This window comes from Cetorhinus maximus, chromosome 10 (assembly GCF_964194155.1).
Source record: "Cetorhinus maximus chromosome 10, sCetMax3.hap1.1, whole genome shotgun sequence".
NCBI classification, from domain to species: Eukaryota; Metazoa; Chordata; class Chondrichthyes; order Lamniformes; family Cetorhinidae; genus Cetorhinus; species Cetorhinus maximus.
This window is the reverse complement of record NC_135888.1, coordinates 23,180,009-23,193,439: the sequence shown is the minus strand read 5'-3', so window position 1 is coordinate 23,193,439 and position 13,431 is coordinate 23,180,009. Positions and strand designations below refer to the sequence as shown.

The window sequence follows — 13,431 nt, the reverse complement described above, 5'->3', positions numbered from 1 at the left end:
CAGGCCAAGTTTCTTTTATGCAAAGTGAAGAGATTGAGAGTGGCTTGCAAATCTGGTGCAGAGTGCACAACAACACTGGTCATCCGCAAACTAGATAATGTACATCTATGGTAGTCAGTTTAGTTCTGACAAGGTGGTGACTGAGGTTAAAGAGTTTGAAGGAGAATATCAAGGCCTTGGAGAGGGTGCAGAGGAAATTTATTAGAATGCTATCAGAGATGAGGGAATTAGGGAAGCTAGGATTGTTCTCCCTTGAACAGAGAAGGTTAAGGGGAAATTTGATAGAGGTGTTCAAAATTATGAAGGTTTTTGATAAAGTGGATAGGGAGAAACTTTCCACAGGCAAAAGGGTCAGCAAACAGAAGACACAGATTTTAGATAATTTGCCAAAAATCTAGAGGAAAAATATATTTTTTAATGCAGTGAGTTACGACAATCTGGAAAACATTGCCTGAAAAGGCTGATGGAAGCAGATTCAATAAGTAACTTTCAAAAAGGATTTGGATAAGTACTTGAAAATGAGAAATTTACAGGAACTCAGTTAAGGGGGGAGTGGGACTCATTGAAAAGCTTTCCCAATGCTAACACAGACACAATGGGCTGAATATGGCCTCCTTCTGTGCTGTGTGATTTTATAAGTACACCAGGCATTAATGTATCAATCAATTGTAATATTTTATTGATTTAGTACTTACAGGTGTTTTCATGATGATTAATAATGACCTATTAATGTTCAGAATATGGGTTCACTCAGGTGCTGCTGTACAGAAACACACTATTTTCCTTTGTGGTAATATACTTGAACTATATTTACTGTTACAGATTCTTGACATTCCACGTTTTCTGTTAAATAATTGTCTGAAAATTTCTAAAGCCAGATATTATAAACGCAAAGAAATGTACCAAATCACAAAACATTTCTTAATTTGCATTTCTCTCTAAATAAGCTAAGAAGAAATGGCAGTAATCTTGTATTTTGGTGCAGGAATGTTGAGCGCGGAATAATTTGGAAAGGGCTAGTCAGGTACGATTTGGTCCAGCATTGTTTTGCTCAGATCAGTCTCCCTCTTCACCCTGTAATGTAAAATTAATGTAATCAAGACCTGAGGAAACAAAGAACAAGTTCACAAATGGAAGCAAATTAAAATAAGCAAGGTCATTGCCTGCAATCAGGGAAGTTCACACACAAACACATAATTCCCACACAAAACACAAAATATCAACATTTTATTGAGTGTGGATTGACCCCTCTGAAATAATTGGAATATACAACATGGGACGGCTTTTCCTGGAGTGGGCTATCTTGCGACATGCCCCTTTAGTTAAAACATTTTCTTTTCTCAGTGTCAGCTGTACCTTAGTGGTCACCTCTGAGCCAGGAGGCTGAGAGTTTGAGTCCCACTTCAGAGATTTGACCCCAAAAATCTAGTCTGATACTTCGGTGCAGTACTGAGGTAATGCTGCATTGTCAGAGGTACCATCTTTTGGATGAGTCGATAAACTGAGGCACTATCTGATCTCTCAAGTGGTTGTAAAAGATCCCATGATACTATTTCAAAGGTAGCCAGGGAATTAACCTGATGTGCTGGCCAATATTTATCCCTCATTCAACATCACTAAAAATGGATAATCTGATCATTATCCTTTTTGCTGTTTGTGGGGCCTTGCTGTGTGCAAGTTAACTGCTGCATTTAATACAACAATCCTGCAAATCCAAAATTACTACTTTGCCTGTGAAGTGGTTGGGAATGTCCTGAGGTTGGAAAAGGCACTAAGGAAATGCAAGTCTCCTTCAGCTTAAGTTTTTTTTTGCACATTAACTTGCTGAAAGCTGAGCTGATAACAGCATCAGGAGGGCCACAGGGCATCTGGAACCTCAGTGAATAACTGGACCAACAGTCCCTCTCCTTTACCAATGAGATTTAACAATTGAGAAAGAAACAGAGGAACGACAGAGGATGAGGGCTAAAAAGTTGGAAAGAAAGACTAGATTGAGAGAGAGAAGAGGAGACAAAAGGGAAATAAGAAAATAATAAAACATTTTAAATTTGACAATTTCTGCAAACAATTGACTACATATGGGAATAAGGTTGAACAGTTTAAATTGTTCCCTCTCAGTCAGAGAAGTTGATTATGACAATTGTAATGCAATGCCAATGTTAAAAAGGTACTTGCACTCTTAATTACCAGACTTAACTTTCTGTGGGAAGTTTAATGGGAAATTAATGTTAAAATCCAGTAAGTTCTAACAAGAGCTGGGAGGTTGAAGGCAAGATGCCGTTTGTGTGAAGCAGTTGGTGAACCTACGTAAATTGGCCAGCAAGTTATGGAGATTTGCAACTCATGGCATCTCTCTTGTAATCCCCTGAACCTGCTGGTCGTTTTGCCAGTGGATAACGGAGCATGTCATTAACACATGTCATTCTCCCAACAAGATCCACCCACTAAACATCTAAACTTGAAATATTATTTTGTTAAGGGGAGGTCATGTCTGACCAATTTGATTGAATTTTTCGAACAGGTGACCAGGTGTGTAGATGAGGGAAATGCATTTGACATAGTCTACTTGGACTTCAGCAAGGCTTTTGATAAGGTTCCGCATGGGAGACTGATAACGAAGGTAAGAGCCCATGGGATCCAAGGCAATTTGGCAAATTGGATCCAGAATTGGCTGAGTGGCAGGAAGCAGAGGGTGATGGTCGAGGGGTGTTTTTGTGACTGGATACCTGTGTCCAGTGGGGTTCCACAGGGATTGATCCTGGGTCCTTTGCCATTTGTGGTATATATAAATGATTTAGACTTGAATGTAGGAGGGTTGATGAGCAAGTTCACGGATCACACGAAAATTGGTGTGGTGGTAAATAGTGAGGTGGATTACCCTTAGATTACAGGAGGATATTAGAAGGGCTGGTCCGATGGGCTGATCAATGGCAAATGGAATTTAATCTGGATAAGTGTGAGGTGATGCACTTGGGCGGGACAAACAAGGCATAGGAATACAAGATGAATGGTGGGACCCTGGGAAGTACCGAGGATCAGAAACACCTTGGTGTGCATGTCCGCCGGTCCCTTAAGGTAGCGGGACAGGTAGATAAGGTGGTTAAAGAAGGCATATTGGGATACTTGCCTTTATTAGCCAAGGCATAGGATATAAGAGCAGGGAGGTTATGCTGGAACTGTATAAAACGCTGGTTAGGCCACAGCTAGAGTATTGCATGTAGTTCTGGAATCCGCATTATAGGAAGGATGTGATTGCACTAGAGAGAGTGCAGAGGAGATTTACCAGGATGTTGCCTGGGCTGTAGAGTTTTAGTTATGGAGGAGAGATTGGATAGACTGGGGTTATTTTCCTTGGAGCAGAGGAGATTGAGGGGGAACATGATTGAGGTGTATAAAATTATGAGGGGCATAGATAGGGTGGACAGGAAGGAACTTTTCCCCTTGGTGGAGGGATCAATAACCAGGGGTCATAGATTTAAGGTAAGGGGCAGGAGGTTTAGAGGGTATGCGAGGAAGAATTTTTTCACCCAGAGGGTGGTGGGAATCTGGAACTCACTGCCTGAAAGGATGGTAGAGGCAGAAACCCTCATAACATTTAAGAAGTATTTAGATGTGCACTTCCTAGTGGCCAATGGGCCTAGTGCTGGAAAATGGGATTAGAATAGTTAGGTACTTGTTTGACCGGCACAGACTCGATGGGCTGAAGGGCTTTTTTCTGTGCTGTAGACCTCTGACTCTATTAGAATTAGAAATTAGCTAAGTAAATGGTTCAGCTTAATTTTTATTTAAACAAATGTACAAACCTGTGGCATGTTATGCTTGCAGTTTCCTATAAAGAAAAGAGTGATAGAGTTAGACCAATTATGATTTTGATGAACCAGTTTTTGATCTGTCTGTAATTGCTCACCCTGCTTTGCCGTGCAATTCTACACCTCACTGTTCAGCTGCTCCAGCCACATCCTGGGAAGGACCCTCTTAAATTAAGCAAATCGTTGAGTCTTCACCAGCTTTACACACTGTTGATGCACAGAAGCTCCATTGCCCATTAATCTCGGGCCCAGCACTAGGATTGCCAACTCTGGTGGAATGTATTCCTGGAAGTTTCATCACATGCTCTACTGCCTCTGATCACCCCGTTCCTGCCAATGGTTGCCCAACATGTCCATCCTTACAGCACCTACCTTCCCACAACCAATTCATTAACCGATTGGATCATTCTTGACTGTCATTTAGATGTCTTTTTTCTCTATTTCCATTATTTTTATAATTAATAAGCATGGGTTTTCAAAGAAAAATGGAAAAACACACAATTCTTATTAATGTCCAATGATTTATCTCCAGAATGTTTTTTCTTTATTCTTTCACGGGATGTGAGCGTTGCTGGCAATGCCAGCAGTTATTGCTTATCCCTCATTGCCCTTGAACTGAGTGGCTTGCTAAGCCCCTTCAGAGAGCAATTAAGAGTCAACCACATTGCTGTGGATTTGGAGTCACATGTAGGCCAGACCACATAAGGATAGCAGATTTCAATCCTAAAAGGACATTGTGAACCAGGTGGCATTTTACAACAATCAATGGTTTTATGGTCACCATTGCTGACACGAGCTTTCAATTCCAGTTTTTTTTTCCCATGGTGGGATTTGAATCCATGTCCCAAGAAAATTTTCCTAGGCCTCTGGATTACTAGTCCAGTGACATTACTACTACACCACCATCTCCCCATTATGTTTGCAAGCAGCAGTGTCCAGCAGATTAATTCTTTTAATTCCTGGAGAGTCCAGCCCAATCTTGGAGGGTCAACCCTACCCACCAGCACTGTGGCACTTTGGAGCCTTAACACCTTGCTATCTGTGCCAATGAGTCCTTGTCCTGAAGTTAAACAGTGACAGAATCAGTCTTGTCCTGTGACAGCCAGACTGAATCCAACATCCCTATCAAGAAATAGCTGTAATCATCAGAGTTAATCTTAGGGTCCACTGGTTATAGCACTGTCTTCCCAGCCACAGTCAAATCTTACCATTACCAACCAGTAAAACAGTTTTATCTTATTTAGGTCTGAACTTCTGTGTACACAGTTTTGGTCAACTCTGTACAGCTTTGATCTCCTTACCTAAGGAATGCTATACTTGCCTTGAAAGCAGAGCAAAGGTTCACCAGAACGTTTCTTGTGGGTGTGGTTCTATGCTGTAAAATCTTGTTGTACACAGCCAGTTTTTTAAATATTTGATACCTTTTAAGTTTTTATGTCTTGCTACACATGCGCAATATCTAACACGAAATAAGGCCTGCGTGATAACTCCCAGGCTGCTGCATGGCCATGCATGTGAACTGCTTAGCAGGAACACTGGTACTTTGAAGAAAATTTGAGCCTATATTGAGCCTTGGACTGACAGGCAATTAATATTTGCATCACACAAGTGCCAAGTAATGACCATCTCCAACAAGAGAATCTAACCACTGCACCTTGACATTCAATTGAATTACCATTCCATACCAATGGAATCCTGTACTAACATCATCCTGGAGGTTACCATTGACCAGAAAATGAACGGACTAGCTATATAGATACTGTGGCTACAGGAGCAGGTCAGAGGCTAGGAATCCTGTGGCAAGTAACTCACCTCCCGACGGCCAAAGCCTGTCCACTATCTACAAGGCACAAGTTAGGAGTGTGAGGGAGAACTCTCCACTTGCCTAGATAAGAAGCTTGACACCATCCAAGACAAAGCAGTCCGCTTGATTGGCAACCCATCCACAAACATTCACTCCCTCCACCACTGACACACAGTGGCAGCAGTGTGTACCATCTACAAGATGCATTGCAGCAACTCACCAAGGCACCTTAGACAGCACCTTCCAAACCCATGAGCACTACCATCTAGAAGGACAAAGGTAGCAGGCACATGGGAACACCACCACCTGCAAGTTTCCCTCCAAGCCACTCACCATCCTGTCTTGGAACTATATCACCATTCCTTCACTGTCGCTGGGTCAAAATCCTGGAACTCCTTCCCTAACGGCACTGTCGGTGTACCTACACCACATGGACTGCAGCGGTTCAAGAAGGCAGCTCACCACCACCTTCTCAAGGACAATTAGGGATGGGCAATAAATGCTGGCCTAGATAGTGATGCTCACATCCCATGAAAAAAAAATATTTTGAGCTTGTAAGATTGAATGGTGACCACATTGAAACATTTAAAATTCTTAAGAGGGCTTGACACGGTCGATGCTGAAAGGTCGTTTCCTCCTGGCTGGAGAATCTCTAACCAGGCTCATAGCCTCAGTCCTAAATGGCCAACCTTTATCCTAAGATGAGGAGAATTTCTTCTTCACTCAGGAGGGTTGAGTGTCTTTGAAATTCTCTACCCCAGAGAGCTGTAGATTCTCAGTCGTTGAGTATATTAAAGACAAAGACTGTTAGAATTTTGTGCACTAAGCAAATCAAGGTGATGTTGGGATAGGGCAGGAGACTGGAGTGATGTAGAAGTTCATCCAAGATTATATTGAATGATGGAGTGGAAGGGGCAAAATGGCTGACTCCTGCTTCTATCTAATGTTCTAAAGACTATGATGCAGTTCCTGTGTAACCTGAGAAAATGGCGGTTATATTGAAAGGTATCTAGTAACATCAATTCTTCAGCCAGCTATTTCCAACCCTGACAATTCCAGCTACCACAGTAGTTGCTTTCCCACAATTCTGTCCTCTACTTACCTGAAGGCAGAGAGTCATGATGGGTAGTGTTCCAAATGCACTGGAAGCCCTCCCAGTACCTGATGCAAGAGACCAATTTCCATGCATGAACTTCGAGTGTAAGTGTTGGCAGAACGATGGCCTCAGGGTCAACCAGAAGCTGAGTGGCTGATGGAATTCTCTCCTTGTGTGGACACAAAGGGTCCCATCACTGACTTGGTTTGAGAGCAGTTAACTCAGGTCAGACCTGGCTTCGATCCTGAGAATCTCCATGGGCTGTATAGCTTAGTGCTACATCTTTTTTTACCTACTGGGTTCAATCTCCAGGGCTGCCTGTTACAAATGGACTGAGAAGCATATGAATATATGAACAGGAGGAGGCTATTTCATGCCTCAAGCTATTCTGCCATTCAATAAAATAATGGCCAACACCATTTTCCCATATTCCTTAATACCTTTGGTTACAAAAATCTATCAGCCTTGGATTTATAATCAACAATTGACCTAGCATCAATTGCCATTTGTGGAAGAGAATTGCAAACTACTTCCACCCTCTGTATGTAAAGGTTTTCCCTAATTTCACTCCTGAAAGATCTGGCTCTAAATTCTAGGCTATGTCCCCAGTCCTAGACTCCCCAACAAGAGGAAATAGGGTATATAGAGATAAACTATCAATACTTAACTAGGTTACTGGATGGATGTTTTATCTGTAGTATTTCCCTCCATCTTATATAGATCAATATCAGAATAATGGGCCTTGATTAGTTACGTAACCACATTTGCACCTATTCATCATTCATTGTGTTCAAAACTGAGGGGTTTTGAAAGATTAAATAGAGAGGAACTGTTTTCGCTGGTAGGGGCTTGGGTAACCAGAAGACACAGGTTTAAGATAATTGACAAAAAAAGAGATGAGACGAGATTTCTTTTTTTAAAAACTGCAAGTTATGATCAGGAATGCACAGCCTGAAAAGCAGATCCAGCATTAACTTTCAAAAGGGAATTGGATATATACTTGAAAAGGACCATTTTTCAGGCTCCAGCAAATGGGCAGGGGGAGTGGAACAAAAGAATAGCTCTTTCAAAGAGCCATGGCCTGCATGGTAGCCTGTCCTGCACTGCAAGATTTTAAATTTAGAGCAAGAAATGGCCATTCTATCCATCAAGACCATTCCATCTAGAGTACACTTGCAATTAATGAATTAGGAACATAGGAAATAAGAGCAGGAGTAGGCCTTTCAGTCCCTCCAACTTGCCCTGCCATTCAACTATATCATGGGCTCATCTTCTAGCTCAATGGCATTTCCCTGCACCATCCCTACATCCCTTGATATCTTTAATATTTAGAAATCTATCAGTCTGTCTGACGCCTCACTTCTATAGATCCCACCTTTCCTGAAAAAAAATCAATTAGTTCTGCTAGTATCTCTAAGCCTCAATCCTCCTCCTCAACAGATATAGAGTCCGCTCAGTTTTGAAAGATGCCGATTCACTTGAAATCAGGTCCTTTCTCTAAGAGTCTGTACCACATGTCCACCATCTTGCAGGGCGGGGTGGGGAAATTTTCTCTCATCTCTGCCTTGCGCAAGGCCTGTGAATTTCAAATTTGTGTCCTCTCGTCCTACCCACATTGTCTAAGTTAACTAACTTGTTTATTCAAACCTCATCTATACCTTTAGTTACATGAAAATCAGTATCACATCACCACTCAGGGTATCAAATGAGAAAAAGGATTTTGCACTTAAAACATTGTCCTATTAAAATATAACAATAGCACATTAAATTGTGTGGAAAATATATTTTTGATAATTAAACAGCAAGCCCAAATGACATCCCTGGGAATGTATCTCTAAAATTATTCATAATTGGCTGCAGATATCTTTACCGCTCTCCTGAGGCAGCATGAAGATTGAGAGATCTGGAATTTCTGCACAATCCACCAGCATCTTGAAGTGTTTCATAATATCAGAGCTTACTGTCAAATTCCTGCCTGCAAAGGTAGATAGCTGTTAACTGACAGAAGATATATCAAATTTAACAAATATATTATACTATTATCCAAATTCCTGATTGCCACAGAGATTTTGAAGGACATAATCTTGTTTGTGCAGCCTCTTTTGTTATCTGTATTCCAAACTCCTTTACATGGTGAATAAAGTCATAATCTTGCGTTAATCTCTCTTCATTTCTGTGCTGAGGTTATTGCTGTATTCTACATGTAAGACCAGGAGTGGGAGAATCTCCATTATCCACCAGACTTTGTAATGCGAATAATGGGAGTTATGGAGTATATTTCTCAATAAACTATTATAGAATACAAGTATTGCATATTTTCAGTAGATGATAATTTGATCTGAAAATTATGTTCACACAAAACTAATGTTAGCTAGTAAACCTCTAATAGATTATTATACTGGGATGGAACAACTATTTTCGTTTATATAGTGCCTTTTAGATGTCCCAAGATCTGTCACAGCAGCATAAGCAGACAGAAATTGATGACGAACCAGGGGAGACATCAGGATATTTGGACAGGAGACTATAAGCTTGGTTGAAGAGGTAGGTTTTCAGGAGAGCCTTAAAAAGGGGAGAGGGGCGGAGAGGCTTTAGGAGGGCATTCCACAGCTTAGGGCCTAGACAGTTGAAGGCATGGTGGTTCAACGCTGGGGTGAAGGGAGTTGGGGACATACAAGAGACCAGAGTTGGAGGAATGCATAGTTCTCAGAGGGTTAAAGGGTGTTGCAGAAGTGGGGAGAGACTGTGAAGGTAATTGAACAAAAGGATGAGAATTTCAAATCATGACATTGGTGAACTACCATTGGAACCAATGTAGGTCAGTGGACAGAGGGATAATGGATCGATGGCATTTGGTGCAGGTTAGGATATCAGCAGCAGAGCTTTGGATGAGGGTGGGTGGAAGATGGCCACCACATTAGTCACCAACATGATGAAGCACCCTTCTTCCGACAAGCATTCTACTCAACCAGCTGCACCAACACTAGATTTATTCCAACTCTGGCTTGTGGATTTGAGTGACAATCAGTCTTTCTAGAGTACGAATAAAGTTCAGCTATTAGGCATCCATGTTGCATAAGATCTTGGGGTTACAAAACATGTATTCTACAAATCATCTTCAGATAGTAAAAGGAATTTTCATTTTGTCAACAAGTATCTTACCGAATAAGAACAAGGTGTCAGTGGTACATTTCCCATGGTTGTAATGATGGAGTACAACATATTCGGTATTGGAAACTAAGATATTGTATCCCGAGTCACCTATGGAAGCAAAGAAAAAATGGACTTGCATTTATATAGAATTTCTATAGCACCTTTCATGACCTCAGGACATTCCAAAGTGCTTCACAACCAATGATGTAGTTTTGAAATGTAGTAACTGTTGTATTGTAGGAAATGCTGCAGCCAATTTATGCACAGCAAGCTCCCACAATCACTAGTGTGATAATTGCCAGGTTTGGTGATGTTGCCTGAGGGATAAATTTGGCTAGGACACCAGGGAGAACACCCCTGATCTTTAACGTCCACCTGAGGTGACAGCCTTGGTTTAACATCTTGTCCAAAGAACAATGCAGTGCTCCCTGACAGTGCAGTGCTCCCTCAGTACTGACTCTCCGACACTGTAGTACTCCTCAGTACTACACTGAAGTGTTAGCCTAAACCTAAACCTACAACCTACTGTCTCAGAGGCAAGAATGCTAGCTTATGAGCCGCAGCTAACACAGGAGAGATAGAGATGTATAAGATGATAGAGGTGAGTCAAGGTTTGCATATAGTTTGGTTCAGGGAGAAATTTTGACCAGGGCGTCAAGAAAACACCCTGGTATTTTCCAAGCAGTGAGCTCATTTGAAGTCCACTGGAGCAGGAAGAAGCAGCCTCAACACAGCAACACCCTCTCAGTATTGCAATAAAGTAGCAGCCTAAGTGACATGCTAAAGTTCCAGATTTAGACAGGACACCTAGCACAAACTAAATGAAAAAGGAAACATGTTACTAATCTTAATAGGGTTGGTCGGAATGATACAAACCAAAACTAGTTACAGCTATTAGTGGATTGATTGAGTAATGGCATCAGCAAGTGTGGCAGGGGGTCTGTTGATTGAAGCGAGTGTGAGGAATTGAAATGACAGCGCCTTTAAAGTAGTAAAGTGTTCAAAGGCACTTCACAGGGTCATAATGAAACAAACTTGGATACTGAGCCACATAAGGAGATATTAGGACAGGTGTCTTAAAGCTTGGTCAAAGAGGTATGTTTTAAGGAATGGCTTAAAGGAGGAGGAGAGAGGGGCAGAGGTGTTTTGGGAGGGAATTACAGAGCTTTGGGACCAAGCAGCTGAAGGCATGACTGTCAATGGTGGAGCAATTAGGAATACTCATCAGGCCAGACTTGGAGAAGCACAGAGATCTCAGAGGGTGGTGGGCTGGAAGGGGTTACAGAGAATGGATGGTCTAGGCCATGAAGAGATTTGAAAATAAGAATGAGAATTTAAAAAAAAATTAAATTGGGTTTCCAGACAGGGAGCCAATGTAGGTCAGTGAATAGAGGGAATGAGCAGTGAATGGGACTTGGTGCAAATTAGTATACAGGGTGGCAGAGCTTCACCCTGATGCAGCAAGGAGCTGCCACTGCAGGTTTGGGATGCATTCTTGGTGCAGTATAGAGGGAGTTAAGCAATACTCCTGCTCAATGCGAACAACCTTGGAGTTCTATAAACCAGAGACAGTACCAGTCCTGTGCTTGTTGCTCAGCCTGAAGGGCCCAAAAAGACACATTTAAATTATAACAAATTGCACTAACCTTTAGAAGCACTGGCAGAATGATTGGAGTAATTTATCTCTATTTTTGTGCATATTCCATCCCTGTTGTGTCGACCAATACAGAAAATGCAAAGTTAATGACAAGATAGAAGTATTTATTTAATAGTGCAAAAGACAAAATAACTGTAAAAACAACCTCATGATTATTGGAGACTTTTCCTAGCTTCTGTAGAGCTGGGAACCAGAGGACATGTGCTACCATGCGCTAAAAAATGTTAATTGTACGTGTCTCTTTTGTCCAGAAGAATATGGATTAAATTTTTTAACTTTCTCGTTAATGGCCTGCATATGAGCACCACAGTTTGAGGTGTCAAAAGCACCAGCAATAAAAGGAAAGCTAATCACTTCCTGCTGGCTCTTCTCATCTTAAGGAAAACTATGATGATGATGTCGACGACACTTGTCTGCTCTCAGTCTAGACTTTTTTTTGTGCTTACAATTTTCACTCTTTCCTCCTGAAGACAGGCTGGTTGACAGATTGACACCATAAGTCCCAGCAAGAACGGAGAAGTGTGTCAATACTTATTGGAAGCTGTCACCACCCACCACACAAGTGGCGCACACGCACACACACGGAAATGTCTCTCCCCTTTTTTTAATAAAAGTAAACTCTTACCGGTAGATATGGAGATAGATGATGCTCCTATTGTCCATTGAGATTATTATGCTGTTCAAGCCATCAAACTTTTCTCCCGAATCACTGGCAATAGCAATGGTGTGCCAATCTCCAAAAGACTTATAGATGATAAAAGGTGAATGAACAGAAATTGAATACAAAGGTGTTGCAGTACAGTAAAAATAAATGCTTTAGGGGGGGAAAAAAAAGTTTGATAGTGAATTTCCTGCACCAGAATTTGGGCAAAGTTTTGGTGGAAACCTCAGGACAGGAGAAGACTCCCGGAGGAAATTCACTCCCCACCACCCTGTGTTTTATATTCAAACAAATTGAATCAATTTTTGAAGGAGTCTTTAATGGGAATCACATTTAAATTTGCAAAATGGAGCTTAGCCAGCATAAAATAAAGATAAGGGCCCAAATGTTGTTGGAGCAGGACATCTCCCAGCTTGCCTCAACAGCTTCTGCACTTTTCAGCTCAATTTTTTTTGCCCTATTACTTGTTGAAAGTGCGAGTAGAGAAGGAAATAGGATTAACAAGAGTCAAATCTGTGTCAAAGAAATAACAAGGGAAAAAAGATTGGGTTAGGAAAAAAAAAAAATCAGGAAGGAAAGGCAAGAAAAAGATTTTAAAATTTAACATTTACATCTCTAACAAATGACTACATACAGGAATGGGGTGAACAGTTTAAGTTGTTCCTTTCAGGATCAGAGAGGCAGATTGACCATAAGACATAGGAGCTGATGCAGGCCATTCGGCCCATTGAGTCTGCTCCGCCATTCAATGAGATCATGGCTGATCTGATGATCCTCAACTCCACTTTCCTGACTTTTCCCCATAACCCTTGATTCCCTTACTGATTAAAAATCTGTCTATTTGGCATTGCATTAGCAATTTATCACATCATTAAATAGGTGTTTAAGGTCCTAATTACCAGAGTTAACTTTCTGCAGCAAATTTAATGGGAAATTAATGTACAAATTCAGCAAGTCCTTAAAAAAAAAGGCAGGTTGAGGACAAGATGCTGTTTGTGCAAAGGTAATGACTGTAATTGTAAATGTAGTACATAACACATAGTATTGGATGAAACGGATTTGTTTTGCACTTAATGTCAAATTTGAATGATAATGAAACATATAAATGTATAATTTACAAATGTTATGAATAAAGTATATGTTGGGAGAAAATGGCAGAACAACCTAAATCAACCAACAATTTCTGGAGATTCATAATTCACAGTATATCTCTTGCAATCCCCTGAACTTGCTGGCTGATTAATAACAGCA

The 13,431-nt window shown here is 41.0% G+C and overlaps 1 protein-coding gene across 1 annotated transcript in view; it reads right to left on the bottom strand.

Moving 5' to 3' along the window:
- Window positions 1-652: 652 nt before the first annotated feature.
- The window catches only part of odf2a (outer dense fiber of sperm tails 2a), a 70,987-nt gene continuing 58,208 nt past the window's right edge, over window positions 653-13,431 (bottom strand). Inside the window, exons 20-25 of the mRNA XM_078550146.1 lie at window positions 12,145-12,263; window positions 11,509-11,570; window positions 9,872-9,970; window positions 8,580-8,684; window positions 3,804-3,829; window positions 653-1,074 (exon numbers count right to left, since the gene is read on the bottom strand). Of these exons, the coding sequence (XP_078406272.1) occupies window positions 1,057-1,074; window positions 3,804-3,829; window positions 8,580-8,684; window positions 9,872-9,970; window positions 11,509-11,570; window positions 12,145-12,263 (429 nt within the window). The 3' untranslated portion in view covers window positions 653-1,056. The remainder of the gene's footprint in view (window positions 1,075-3,803; window positions 3,830-8,579; window positions 8,685-9,871; window positions 9,971-11,508; window positions 11,571-12,144; window positions 12,264-13,431) is intronic.